Raw genomic sequence first — 15,004 nt, forward strand, 5'->3', positions numbered from 1 at the left:
TGTTTGTGCAACCTCGGCAGCGGCGGTGACCCACAGTGATTCGACCGCCGCGCCGGGGGGTGGGGGGGGCTGTGCGGGACTCTTTTTTTTCAGACTGATCGCGGGGCAGGTGGGGAGCATGTCGACCCCGGCCCGGAGGAGGCTCATGCGGGATTTCAAGCGGTAAGGGCCCTCATCTTCGCCCGGCTGACGGCTCCTCCCCAAAGCTGCGGGGCAGCAGGGCGGGGATCCGGGACACCTTTCTCTCTTGACCCTAAGGGCCGGCTTTGGGCCCAGCGGGACCGACGGAAGCCCAGTCCTAGCTCCCGGCCGCAGTCCCTCAATCCTTGCTTGCTCACTCTTCCGACGTAAAAAATTTCGGTACCCTATCCCCGCCTCCAAAAGTAAAAAGATGGCTTTGGGCTGTCCTAGGATTCTCTGCTGCCCACTTGGACCGGCTGCCCGACGTCTCATCCTAGAGCTTGTACCTCATCCCCCCACCTCCCCGGTGCCCCCTCCCTGTCCCGTAAGAGCGAGCCCTTGCAGAAGCTTTTTCCCCGCTTGCTGCACTAGTCAGCTTTGTTCGATGGCCCTGCGGTCTCCTCTGAGGGGCTGGGTTGGGGCGAAGTCCCCCCCCCCCTCGCAGTGAGGGTGGGGTCTGCAGCGCGTGGTCTGGAGGTGGTTAACCCATCCTCCGAAACCCGACTCTCCCCGCCCGCCTGAAAGGACCTTGAGTGCTGGCTTAGAGACCTGGGCCTCGGGCTGGCAACCCCGGCTGCCAGTACCTTCTGGAATTCAGCTCTGTGGCCTGGTGTATAAAGCCCTATCTATAGCCTCCAAAGTCTGGAAAAATGCCTTCCTTGAGGCTGGCGCTAACCTGATACTCCCTGGGCCTCCTTTTGTAAAACAGGGTTTTGTTAGGAGGTGTTGGGGTTAGTGAGGAGGAAGTGACTTTTTTTCACTTGTTTACCTTTGAATACCTGGAAGTACGGAATAAAATGAGAAAACTTAGCAATGCGATCCTCTGCGCATTTTAAATGTTTTTCTGGGGAGACCTTCCCTAGTTGAGACACAATATCTAATGTAAAAACAATATCAGTCGCTCAGGAAGTAATCTCTCGACTTCGCCATTAAAAAGCCGCAGGTGAGGCATTTGGAAGCCATTGTTTTGGGCCTTGGCCCGTTTATCATTGAATATATTTGTAACTTCTCTTAGCCATTTACCTTCGTGGGCGTCAGGCAGCGTAATTCCTCTAAGGCTTCTGTTCATCGTGGCCTAATCTACTTGAGGTTGACTAAAAAGAACGATTTTTATGTGGACTAATTTCAAAGTAGCATATCACATGACAGTCACTACATATATATCTATATGTATAATGTAGCATTTATTTTTTCCTGAGTTGGTAGTCTTTAAAAGGGGATGCTTCTTTGGTGCAAACATCTTCTAACGCTTGAAATCAGTAGACTTGAGATTAGCGCCCGTGAATGAAACTCAGGTAATGAAACTTCCAGTTTGTGTCCATTGTTACCCTGCTTTCTTAAGGGATTCTCTCCTTAATTCTGAGTTGAACACATGGCGCCTCTGGTAATTTTCCAAGGGTCTTCAGGTTACAAGAATTTCACTGTCACAAATATCGGAAGGTAGCTTTGTATTGAGTCTCCTCATGTAAGAGGTGGATTTAGTGTTAGTGCAGAGCCTTTAAAATAGGGGCTGTTGGCAGCTTAACTAAAGCGTTGATTACTTTAAAAGCCATTGCTAATTGAGGCTGGTGGGATAAAGTAACTTTCCTACCTAAAACCAGTTTCCTAATGAAACTGAATATAAGTATTTTCAGTCGTTGAGTACTTACACTGAATTTTTTTTGTTTTGCGGTTTTTGTTTTGGTGGTCATGTTGTACAAGTAGCTGTGATTAGGGCTCAGTCTTTGTGTGTTTATAGCAGCACAGTTGATTGTGCTGTAAAAATATTTTTTGCACTCGAGGGTCTTTTTTCTGGTTGAGGGCAGTCTGTATACCTCAGTTCTTGAAGAGATATCTTAAACTCAGTGATATTTGAAGAGGGATGATTCCTAAGCCCTTTGGAATTTTAGATAATTTGGAGAGATATTTAATAAGTATATACCTGGTCGATTTTTTTTTTTTAAGTCATGGTTTGTTCCAGCTCAGCACAAGAACAAGAAAATGGATTTAGTGTGTGTCTCAGAGTAGATAGTATAGAGTCCATAGGTGTTCTGTTGGGCCTTCTTAGTGGCCTTCATGTTCAACTTTTAAAATTACTACTCTGGATTTCTAGATTGCAAGAGGACCCACCTGTGGGTGTCAGTGGTGCACCATCTGAAAACAACATCATGCAGTGGAATGCAGTTATATTTGGGTGAGTTGAAAAATAAAACAGGTGATAGGTGTGGTGATTCTTTAAGAACAGTGAATGTATAAGAACTAGGAAAAGAGGCTGAGGTGAAATCAGGGATCTTACAGAAACTACAAGGCTAAATCAGAAAAAAACATTTTGATGAGAGTTTTGGCAGTTACATAAAATTTATTTGCATTTTACTGTTACTATGTATAATTTTATAATCACGTTGGGTTTTACTTGATAAAAATACCATTTGAAACTAAAGGAGAATAGATAAATTATTTTGTACAAAATGTACCAAGCAAATGTTTTTGCTTGCCTTCTGTTGGAACTGTAAAAAGGTATTGAGAACTTGCACTATGGCAAGAATTTAAATGAAAAATGTTTCACAGCCCAATGTGAAATAACTGAATGAAGCCTTTTGAGAAGCAACTACATTTTACATGTTAAATATATTGCATAGATGCTTTTTTTTTTTTTTTTTGCTGGGGAAGATTCACCCTCAGCTAACATCCGTTGCCAGTCTTCCTCTTTTTTGTGTGAGGAAGATTAGCCCTGAGCTAACATCTGTGCCAATCTTCCTCTATTTCTTTTTCTATGTGGGACACCTCCACAGCATGGCTGGTAAGTGGAGTAGGTTGGAACCCATGAACCTGGGCCGCTGAAGCGGAGCACCCAGAACTTAAACCACTCAGCACCAGGGCCAGGCCTGCATATATACTTTTTACTTCAAAATTTCCTTATGTCTTTTCTTTGGTTTTCCTGGACTTGATCTTTTTTCTTTTACCTTTTTAAAATTAGTTTTTGCACTGAAACTTTGAAGGAATATTTTCATGAACAGAATTCTGAGTTGCCAGTGAATCAGTTATAAAAATCTATGGTAAAGACTAGTAGAGGGCCCGGCCCAGTGGCCCAAGCGGTTAAGTGCTCGCACTCTGCTTCAGCAGCCCCGGCTTTGCAGGTTCGGATCCCGGGCGCGTACGAACGCACCGCTTGGCAAGCCATGCTGTGGCGGCGTCCCATATAAAGTGGAGGAAGATGGGCACGGATGTTAGCTCAGGGCTGATTTTCCTCAGCAAAAAAAGAGGAGGATTGGTATTGGATGTTAGCTCAGGGCTGATCTTCCTCACAAAAAAAAAAAAAAAAGACTAGTAGAAAAATGAGCATAGTTCACCCTTCTAAAGTAAAGTGATTATATTAAATTCAGGCTATCATCGGGCTTCTTTGAAATCCTGAATGTGCCTTGCAGGTAATAAACTTCAAGCTGCTACTTAGGAAAGATGAAATTGGAATATGGAGGCAAGGAAGCGATTTGAACAAAAGAAACTGGCTTTCTTGGTGACAGTTATGTCTAGCCAATTTGAACAAGAGCTATTGCTCTGTTGAAAAGCAGGAGACTTTGGTCTGGTGTCATAATTATCTTAAAGGGTATTGATTTCCATCTTATTGATGTAAATTGAAAATATGACTTTTTCTCTTAAGAATAAACATATTTACAAAATTACTGGTTGGGGGGCCGGCCCCATGGCGTAGCAGTTAAGTGCGCGCGCTCTGCTGCTGGCAGCCCAGGTTCGGATCCCGGGCGCACACCGACACACCGCTTGTCAGGCTATGCTATGGCGGCGTCCCACATAAAGTGGAGGAAGATCCGCACGGATGTTAGCCCAGGGCCAGTCTTCCTCAGCAAAAAGAGGAGGACTGGCATGGATGTTAGCTCAGGGCTGATCTTCCTCACAAAATAAATAAATAAATAACTTAAAAAAATTTACTGGTTGGTATTTATGAACTGAATTCTTTTTGTGCTAAAATTATGACAAGTCTTTATGGTTTTTGTTTTTTTTTTTTGTAAAACCACCCTAAAAGGAAAACTTAGAAAATGAAAGTTCCCTTTATTGCCAACATCTATAAAATCCAGGGCTAAGATGATACTAAACTAACAATATCTTAAAAACTCCACAAATCATTAGAATGTGCCCCTCTTTCTCTGAGTTTATCTTTTCTTCTTGAAAATCAGAATGAAAAACTTCTTTTAATCAGAAATCTTCTTGTTTTCAGACCAGAAGGGACACCCTTTGAAGATGGTAAGTCATTTTCGTTATGTTTTCTGTAGTATTAAGAGGCTGCTTTTAAGTAGGAACTTGTAACACCAGTGTGTCTACTTAAAGCTGCTTTCTATTGTTAATAGGTCAAATTAAAACTAAATAATGCTACTGAGAATTTATAGTTTACAAAGGACTTTCTTCCCACATCAGCTTGATCACTTCCATTGCCAGTTGCCCCTGTTAGATATTTGGCTGTAGAACTGTAAGCTTAGATGGTAGAGTCTATGTTGAGAATAGTTTAAATTTAGAAGGCCTTGTAGCATGCTAAAGATGTCCCTGAGGTAAACGCTAGGAGGGTAGTCACGCTGTTTTAACTTTATCTGTATTGATGGGGTGTTGAGCTGAAATTGTTCTTCAGCGTACTAAGCTGCCAGTAGCTTCACATACAGCTAGCATCTAACAGCCATAGTTAGCATTCTGCATAATCTTTTGCAACTTAAATTCAGTATTTTCACCAAAAGCCAGGAAAATGGAAAACTAGTTCCAATATGTATTTATAATTGAGCTTCTCAAATTCATTTTAACCAGATACTGAGATTTTCCCTAAGCATAGCATGGATTTTTTAAAAAATTGTTAAATAAGTTTCTTTTAATGATCAAAATGGCTTCGGAATTAACCCAGCAAGAATATTTGTACAAAGATATTGATTGCAGCACTATTTTTAAGGAGATAACCGGAATGCCCAATAAGGGAAATGGTTAAGCAAGTGATGATATATCTAGACTTTGGAATATTATGTACCTATTAAATAATAAGGTAGATCTGGACATATGTCTGAGGAGACAAAAAAGTTGCAGAATAATGTATGTTTTAGTATCACATTTTTACTAATGGGTGTGTTAAAGGGTTATATACCACACTATTAGTGGTTACCTCTAGGTGGGGGTAAGGAATTGAAGGCAGGGGTACTTAAGGGCTTCAGCTTTTTTACTTTATACCAGAGGGTTCTCAAGAGTGGTCCGTAAACCCTTTAAGATCCCTGAGACCCTTTCAAGGGTTCCATGTGATCAAAACTATCTTTATACCAATAGTAAGACATTTGCCTTTTTCACTGTATTAACATTTGCATTCATGGTACAAAAGCACTAGTGGCTAAAACTGGACCTAAGCAGGTTAGCATCTGGGCACAAATCTAGACAGTGGCACCAAACTGTACTAATAGTCATTGTATTCTTTGCATTTTAAAAGATGCCAGTTTCCCTTAAAAATATCTTGATGGAAAAGTAGAAATAATTATTATTATTAAATTCTGACCCTTGAATGTACGTCTTTTTAAAATTCTGTGTGATGAAGTGGGAAATATGCATAAAGCACTTGTCTTGCATACGAAAGTAGGATGGTTGTCTGGAGGGAAAAGCACTTCTGCAGTAGTTTGAGTTGCAACTTGAACTACTGCTTTTTTCATGGAACATTTTTACTTGAAAGAATGACTGACAAACAAACTGTGGTTATTTAGATTTGAGTATTTGGCAGATGTATTCTCAAAAGTGACCTAAGTGAGCTATTAGGTCAAGGACAGTGACAATATTTGTTGCTAGTGATAAAATGACGGCTTCCAATACTTTGAGTCTTCTCTGATGAGATTAGTAGGTGGTATTACCTATTGTGATTTTTTTTTTTGATGCTATGTAATGAAATATGAGAACACTTAGAAGATTTATGTAACTTAGTGAACCAGTATTTTCCAAATGACCAATGTATAATATTAGAAATTATGGATGGATAAATTTATGCAATGTGCAACAGATTTTAATGTAACTGATGTAAAAAGTTTATATAGTTTCAGATTCTACATTGCAACTAACCTTTAAAAACCTTTGGTGTAATATCAAAAAAGAACATCTACAATTATCTGACAAGGCTATGAAAAAACTCCATCCTTTTTCGTTTACATATTTGTGTGACGCCTGATTTTCTTAATGTACCTCAATCAGAACAGCATATTGCAGCAGACTGAATGCAGAGGCAGCTAAGAAAATCCGACTGTCTGCTATTAAGCCAGTCTTTAAAGAGACTTGTAAAAATGTAAAACAACGCTACACTTCTCACTAACTTTGGGGGAAGTATAGTTATTTTTCGTTTAATGTTACTTAGGTTAATAGGTAGTGAGTTTATAATTATTAATGAATAAATATTTTGAGAAAATTTTATGTAATTTCTAATACAACAAATATCGGTAGTTATAGCCAGTGGTATGCTGAAGGCAGCTTGTACCAATTTGTGAGAACAGATTGTTGAAAATTTTGGGAATTTTTGCAAGCTGGTCGTTAAAGAGCCAATATTTCAAAATGAAATTATTTTTCATTTTTCGTGGAAATACCATAAAATGGTCTGCTATTGCTTGCATCTCTTCCCAGCTTCACATTCACAACTGGAAACTTAGCCATGGTTGGGAGTAAGTGTAAAAGGGTCCTGAGACCCCATAATATGAAAAAAAAAAAAACTTAAAAATAGCTGTTTCATATTTGCATTTGCTGAAATTTTTACAGTATATATTTTTGTAATTAAAGAAAATTAAAATGTAAACTTTAAAAAAATACATAATTAGGTATAAGTCTGTCTTCACTAATGGTGCATTTCCTAGTATCTCTATTAATATATCAAAATATGAAATAGATATCACCATTGATTTTGCTTGTATTGGCTTCCCTAATCCCAGATTTCCAAACAACAAAAAATGTAGAGGTAGAGATTGTATCCCAAATATATGACTAGTGAAGATAAAATATAAAATATTTTACTAAATACATACTTCTCATCTTGGTAGACTGAAGCCAGGAGCTTAGAATTTAGATTGAGAAAGGGTTGTTTTTTTTTTAAGTACTTTGATGAGATAAGGAAAGAACCTTGTAGAGACATCTGGAATGTTTTAAACTTTTACTGACTTCATTAGGAATAAGTTTCAACTTTTTGACTATGTCCAAGGGGTTGTATTAGAGGACCTCTCCAACCTTCAGGTGGGTTTCCTCAAAATGAAAGGACTCTGGATAGTGAATAAACACAAAAGAAGTCTAGAAAGACAAACACAAAACCATTAATAGTGGTTATTTCCGCAAAGTAGATTTGGAATTGGAGTTGAGAGTTCTTAACTTCTTTGTATACTATAAACAGATCGACTTTGTTACAAATACATAATTTTTAAAAATGCCTATGTCTCAGTTGACCGTAAAATACTGATTTAGACTGACCAAAATGTACTGTGTTGGTCTGTAACCAATAGTAGGCAATTACATTAATGCTTACTGATTCTTGGCATATTGAAAGGATTGGTATGGGGACAGGACAGACCTTTCACATCAGTGCCCATGCACTAATCTGAGTCCTTTGTCATGTGGTAGTTATCCCCTCTCAAAATCCTTTGGCACCCCTTTCTAAGCTATAATAAACTATCTGTAGTTCCCCAAATGTGCATTTTAAATTTTGGTAGCTAGGACCAAACTGCCTTCCAAAAATATGACAGTCAACATTCCCACCAATAGCATATGAAAGTGTTTGTTCCCCAAGTGCTTGCCAATGCTGTGTATCAGTCTAACATAACAGAAGACTATTTAGTATGTTTTATGTGCTAAACCAAAATTCACATTAATTTTTGTGCGATTATGCAGAAATCAGTATGGGGTTGGGAATTCACTGATGAAGAGATTTAAAAGTTATGCTTGTCTTTACAGTTATTTTGGTTTGTTTTCTATCTAGGTACTTTTAAACTAGTAATAGAATTTTCTGAAGAATATCCAAATAAACCACCAACTGTTAGGTTTTTATCCAAAATGTTTCATCCAAATGGTAAGTAGCAATTTATTAGACTTTGCAAATGATAGGGAGAAAAAAGAGTTGTTTCCTTCCTTTTAGGTCTTGCTCCATACTTCTCACTATTAGGGCCCATTTCTACATGTTGCTTCCATGTCAGTATTAGCCACGTTTTTGTAGTCTGGGATCTTATCAAGGTTCCAAATTTGAGGTGAAGTTGTTTTAGTAACTTCTGATTTTAAAGTAATATCTATTTATTTATAGAAATGTGAAAGATACCAAAAAGAATTTGTCACTTCAAATTTAGCTTTTAAAAAATACAAATAAATGCTCATTGAAAATTGAGATCATGTTGTATGTAAAATAATTTTTTTATGTACTATGAACATTTTCCCATATTTAAATATTCTTTTGCATGATTCTTTTTTTTTGTGAGGAAGATTGGCCCTGAGCTAACATCTGCGCCCATCTCCCTCTATTTTGTACGTGAGACACCACCACAGCATGGCTTGATGAGCGGTGTGTATGTCCACGCCTGGGATCTGAACCCGTGAACCCCAGGCCACTGAAGCAGAGCACGCGAACCCAACCACTACACCACCAGGCTGCCCCCTCTTTTGCATCATTCTTAATGGCTGCAAAATGTTCTGTTATATGAGTTTACCATTGTTGATTGATTGATTGATTGGTGAGGAAGATTGGCCCTGAGCTAACATCTGTTGCCAATCTTCCTCTTTTTGCTTAAGGAAGATTGTTCCTGAGCTAACATCTGTGCCAGTTTTCCTCTATTTTGTATGTGGGACACTGCCACAGCATGGCTTGATCAGCAGTGTGTAGGTCTGCGCCTGGGATCCGAAACCACAAATCCCAGGCCGCCGAAGCGGAGCGCGCAAACTTAACCACTACACCACCAGGCTGGCCCCCATTATTTATTTAATCAGTGTCCAATTGTTAGTGATTTTCAATTGTTTACAATTTTAAACAGCACTTTGAACATTCTTGAAAATAAATCTTCTCACATACCCATGAATATTTCTTTAGAATAAGTTTTTAGAAGTAGGATCTGGCTCAAAGGTTTGTATGTTTTTAAGGCTTTTTTAATACATTTTTCCATTTTTTCTCTCATTACTATTTTCACTTTTGGAAGTTTATTTTATTACTATTTTCGACAAATGATTGCTAAGTGACTCTTTTGTAATTCAATTTGCTTTTCCCTGACTTCTTGCTGTTTACTTATAATACCTTGGTATTCCTGGATTATAAATTACTATATGAAAAACTTTTTTTCCAAAATATTGAAGTTCGCTCTCCTTTTTGTAATCTTTGCTCCTTTAAATGTGGTCTTCCCTGCTAGTTAACTTACTTTCAGGAGGAAGCTCTTCAGAGATCCTCTAGGCTATGCATCTAGTCTAGTACTCCAGGCTACATGAGTGGGCTACAGGCAGATAGAGCGCCCTACTCAGAGGAGAGGTGTGTGTGTGTATCTGGAATCAAGATGACTTCCCAATAATAGATTTAGCCTTTGGTACTTTATTGCTGTAAAGTTGCTTTTTCCTTCCAGCTGCGATTTTTTTGTTTTGTTTTAAGCCAAGACAGGTTTAATTTTATTTTCTGTTTCTGTTTTGGGGAAATTCCCAAGTCACTTACCATTTATTCCACTGTAGCTTTATCTGGCTTAGACTTGGTATTGAATCAACCCAAACTGTAGTAAGGGGGCTCTGTAAATCAAGGTGGGAAAGACTATAGAATGTGCAGGGGGGTACATGTGTATAGGTGTAGCATTTTCAACCTTAACAAATTTATAGGGAACTTTCTGGTTTACTTTTTAAAAAACATCTTTATTGAAATATAATTCACATAGCATACTATTCAGCCATTCAAATTGTATAATTCAGTGGTTTTTAGTATATTCACTGACTTGTGCAACCATCACCATAATCAATTTTAGAACATTTTTATCACCTTCCCCTAAAAATCCCATGTCTATTAGCAATCACTCCCCATTTGTCCCAACCCCTCAGCCTTGGGCAACCACTGATTTATTTTCTGTCTCTATAGATTTGCCTTTTCTGGACATTTCATATAAATGAAATCATATAATATATCTGGTCCTTTGTAACTAACTTCTTTCAACTAGTGTAGTTTTCAGGGTTCATCCATGTTGTAATACATATCTGTACCTCATTTCCTTTTATTGCTGAATGGTATTCCATTGTATGGATATACTGTATTTTGTTTATCCATTCATCAGTTGATGGATGTTTAGTTTCTAGTTTACTTTTGAATTACTTCTCAAAAATAGTTATTAGGTCAGAGCTTTAAAATCATTTTATACTTTTATGGGTTTTATAGAGGTGATGATTTTTGCTTTGGGCTTGCTAAGTTTGATGTTCCTGTAGGATAGACAGTGAGCACTGACTATGCTGCTTTAAAACTGAGAGTTAAATCTGGTCCAAAGCTAACAATTGAAGTACCTAGCATACAGATAGTAACTGAGGCCATGGGACTGAATAACATTGCCCAGAGGGTGTGTGAAGGGTAAGAAGGAAGAGGACCAAGGATAGACCCCTGAGGAATGACAGTATTTAAGTGTAGTTGGCCTCTTCTCCCCCCAGAAGCCTCCTGTTTTTATGTAGAGTGATCTGGCTTGCTCCATGAAGCTTTCTGCAATTGAGCAGTATCTGTAACATGGAAGTGCATTTACCCTTTGTCAACACAGCAGTTCTATTTCTGGAAATTTATTGTATAGATATAGTCTCACAAGTGGATAAAAATGGATATTCATTGTTTATATTCGCACATAATCAGTTCAAAAGAGAAAAAAAGCCTCCCAAATGTTAAAGACTTTTAAAACATGTTAATCACTTGATTTTTATTTTTGATTATGAAAAGAATGCATACCTATTGCAAAAACAAGTATAAAATATAAGAAAGGGTAAAGAAAATAAGATCCTTTATAATTCTACTATCTACAGATATCCACTACTTAGATTTTGGCATTTAGTCTTACAGATGTTTTTGTGACTGCATATACTTCAAATGAAAATATTTATGTATAATTCTTTACAAAAATGGAATTATCCTATATAAATAATTGGAAACTTATTAAGGTAAGATATTGTGGATGTCTTTCTACATTAATCAACATAAGGTAGATGTATATCATTTCTCATGGCTACATTGGTATTGGTTATATGAATGTACCATTATTTAGCCAGTCCCCTCTTTAGGGACCACAAGGTAGTTTCTAATTTTTCACTCTTATAAATAGTATTATAGTGAACATCCATCTATTATGCATATCCATAATTTCTTTTAGAATAATTTCTTGGAGTGGAATTGCTATGTTAAAAAGTAAGCTTTTTTCTTTTCAAGAGTTTTATGTAAGAATATTTAGAAATATGGAATTTAAATAGATTTGCATATATGGGGTGTGTTGAAAAAATCATCACCTCGTCACCTCCTGATGAAAAGGTGCAAAATAAGAGACCTTAGTTTTAAGACTGGTTTTCCTGTGAGACAGAAGGGTTTAGTTATTGACTAATGTTCAAAACTTCTGACTGGGCCAAGCATTCTGTTTGTGGTAAAGATTTCTTGTAGCTTAGATATGACAGAGTTAATATGTAACCAATTTTAGTGTTGTCTTTTCAGTGTACGCTGATGGTAGCATATGTTTAGATATCCTTCAGAATCGATGGAGTCCAACATATGATGTATCTTCTATTTTAACATCAATTCAGGTAAGTGTGTGTTAGGATGCATCATAATTTTTCAAGATTCTGTGGGATACAGTCGGCTCCTTTAGGAACAATCTAAAGGACCAAGCTAACCTTCCCAGCACCTGGGTAGCAAATGCCAGAGCTCAGACAGAAACCCATGATTTTCAGACAACTAGTTTGCTTTTTCATTAGTGACCACCTTGGATCAAATCCACAATCATTTTTCCGATCATGTGTAAGTTAAGTGTTCTCACAGGTCAAGTATTAGTCATGCCCACGAAGCATAGCCAGAGGTTATAGAGAAGAATGAAAAATCTTGGGGAGAGAGAAAGATAATTGCTTAGAAAAACCATAGGGACCTCAAGAAACTGCCAAGTGCAGAGAAGCACTGAGTGTGTTGCCTCATCCAAGAAATTCAATTTTAAAAAAAGTAAGTAGTGTTAACTATTTGCCGAAGCACTCTGGCAGAATATTTCAGAGTTGACCTTGAATGACAGTTTTGGGGAGGGGTGGAGTGAGGAATCTGTTAGTTAGATGGATTTGAGAGGAACAGGAGTAACATTTTGGTTTGTGACCTTTTTAAAGCTTTTTTCATCACACTTCTGCTTTAATTTGGGTCATCTTTTAAACACTGTTTTCAGCCTTCCTATTTCATTCCTTTGCTGCTAGAGGTATATGTTTTGTTGATTAAAGGAAACGAGATTCACTACCCAATTTACTGTCAGACATTTGCAAAGTAACCACAGTAATAGAGTTTAATTTTGGAAAAATGTTAGTTGCTAAGCTATTTATAGGTATTGTATATTAACTAAATCAAACTGTTTATTTCCTCATTAATGTCTGAGTATGCTGAAGAATATTGTTCTTTTCCAATTTTTTGGAAAAAGAGAGCGGTCTTAAGGCAATTGAGAGCTATTTGTTTTGGAAGCTTAAGTTCTCTAGCAGCAGGAAACTTCTTACTGTATTTATCAAGCCATTTCTGAAAATATTTAGATCTAAATATATGTAAGTCATACTAATTTCTGCCATTTCTTCATTGAATAATTTCTGTTTTGTATAACTTCTGTGCTCCATATCTGAGCCATGTTAATATAAAAAAAAAACTGCAAATCTGTTTTTTTCTCTCTTTCCTTCTAGTCTCTGCTGGATGAACCAAATCCAAACAGTCCAGCCAATAGCCAGGCAGCACAGCTTTATCAGGAAAACAAACGAGAATATGAGAAAAGAGTTTCAGCCATTGTTGAACAAAGCTGGAATGATTCATAATAGACAACTGGTCTGTTAATCTTTTTCATCATTGTTGTGTATAATTTACCTCTCAGTAGAAAGGCTAACAAATTTTAAGTGCCACAGGTTTTAAGGATTCTGCAGAAAAAAAAAGTCCTTCAGTTTAGAACCTACAAAAGCTTGTGTATCTTGATTAATGTACTTTTTATTGCATGGTGTGAACTAAGTTATTGCTTACATAAATTTGTAATATATCCTGTTTGTATTTTTTTCCAAGTGTATAATGTTGGTGTGAAGTTTTCATGACAGAATATACACATTTTGTAAATCTGTACTTTTTTCAAATATTGAATGCCTTATTTTTGAATTCTTTAGATTTTTAAATTGGAGAAAAGCACTTAAAGTTTTTTATATATGAATATTACATGTAAAGCTGTTAAAATACATAACTTCAGTGCAAGAGACTTTGTCACTTATTTCCTTATCTGTGTAGGAGGGGTTAATAAGTCTCTAGCTCTCCATTAGTTGATTGTTTCATTTCCAGTATCAAAAGAACAGATTTATATTTTATCAAGAAATTCTTCAAATTTGATTCTAAACACCAGTTATAATCTGAAACTTCAATTTGAATGTACCTATATCAGTTTCAGTTGAGCGATTATAGACATAACTGGTTTGATTCTGTCCAACTCTGTATTCAGGCCACTTGTTACTGTTTCTTCATGCACTACTTACTGTTAAACTGTACCTTTTACAATTTCACACTTTGCACCTTTGTCACGAGGAATTGGCACCTCTACCTTGAGCAGAGTTGATGCAACTTATTTTGCTGTTTGATAGCACTTTAAAAGACTTTTGTTATAATGAAGAAAGTAAAACCATAAACATTTACAAAAATCCATGCCCCACTATTAACAATGAGTAAGAATTGGTTGCATTGGTTTGAGCAGAGCAGATATTTGCAAGGAGTCGTGGTATGATTTAAATATTTGAAAACTGCCTTTTAATGCAATTGCATATCTGTTTATTCTGGAAAAATGTTTTAATACTAGGGCCTACTGAGTTGCTTTCTCTTGTGGAGATTTTTTTTTTTATCTCCTAAGTTGTATAAAACTTGTACTGCATCTTAGTTTACTGGATAAATTTAAAACACAGTATTGTAGAAAGCTAATATAAAGCTATCCTATGCCTTCAAATAGTATAGAAAATGGAAAATATACAAGTAAATTCTGTTGGACCACCTGTGTAGTCTTTCTAGTAGTTAAAACAGCTATTTCAGTAACCCCAGGAGTTTGTTGTCATACTCATAGTAGCTTAATAAGCTTCTCTGTTGGAAGACTGTAGGATGGCAGTTTCTACAGTTTCTGTTTATTTAAGCAAAGTTTAACACTGGAAGGATAAGTGCTGATATTTCCCTTTCAAAGTTATTACTTGGGGGCTGGCCCAGTGGCGCAGTGGTTAAGTGAGCGCACTCCTCTTCGGCAGCCCGGGGTTCGCTGGTTCGGATCCTGGGCGCACACCGATGCACTGCTTGTCAAGCCATGCTGTGGCGGCATCCCATATAAAGTGGAGGAAGATGGGCACGGATGTTAGCCCAGGGCCAATCTTCCTCAGCAAAAAAGAGGAGGATTGGCATTGGATGTTAGCTCAGAGCTGATCTTCCTTACAAAAAAAACAGTTATTACTTGGCACATTTTGGGGTAAGTGTATGATCTTTTGATACAAATGAGAGTTCACTCACTGGAATTATAGCCAAAAAAAAAAAAAGATACTGCATTTAAAGGTACTTTTTGGTCCTATTAAATGTGTGATGCTTTTATATATTTAGCTCTAAAACAAATTACAGTTTCTATAGACATTTATTTACTCTGGT

At 37.2% G+C, this 15,004-nt stretch overlaps 1 protein-coding gene across 2 annotated transcripts; it reads left to right on the forward strand.

The window, feature by feature from the left end:
* The first annotated feature begins 50 nt into the window (after positions 1-50).
* On the forward strand, positions 51-14,366 carry UBE2B (ubiquitin conjugating enzyme E2 B). Of its 2 annotated transcripts, none has more exons than XM_058540454.1 (6): positions 51-162; positions 2,273-2,353; positions 4,391-4,416; positions 8,132-8,221; positions 11,837-11,925; positions 13,042-14,366. In XM_058540454.1, the coding sequence occupies exons 1-6, from the start codon at positions 119-121 to the stop codon at positions 13,168-13,170; spliced, it is 459 nt and encodes a 152-aa protein (XP_058396437.1). In that variant the 5' UTR covers positions 51-118; the 3' UTR covers positions 13,171-14,366. The 2 variants fall into 2 exon arrangements, with proteins under 2 accessions (XP_058396437.1, XP_058396441.1); XM_058540458.1 differs by lacking the exon at positions 51-162 and adding an exon at positions 642-1,123.
* Positions 14,367-15,004: the final 638 nt, after the last annotated feature.

The sequence above is a fragment of the Diceros bicornis genome, chromosome 1, assembly GCF_020826845.1.
Source record: "Diceros bicornis minor isolate mBicDic1 chromosome 1, mDicBic1.mat.cur, whole genome shotgun sequence".
Lineage (NCBI taxonomy): Eukaryota > Metazoa > Chordata > Mammalia > Perissodactyla > Rhinocerotidae > Diceros > Diceros bicornis.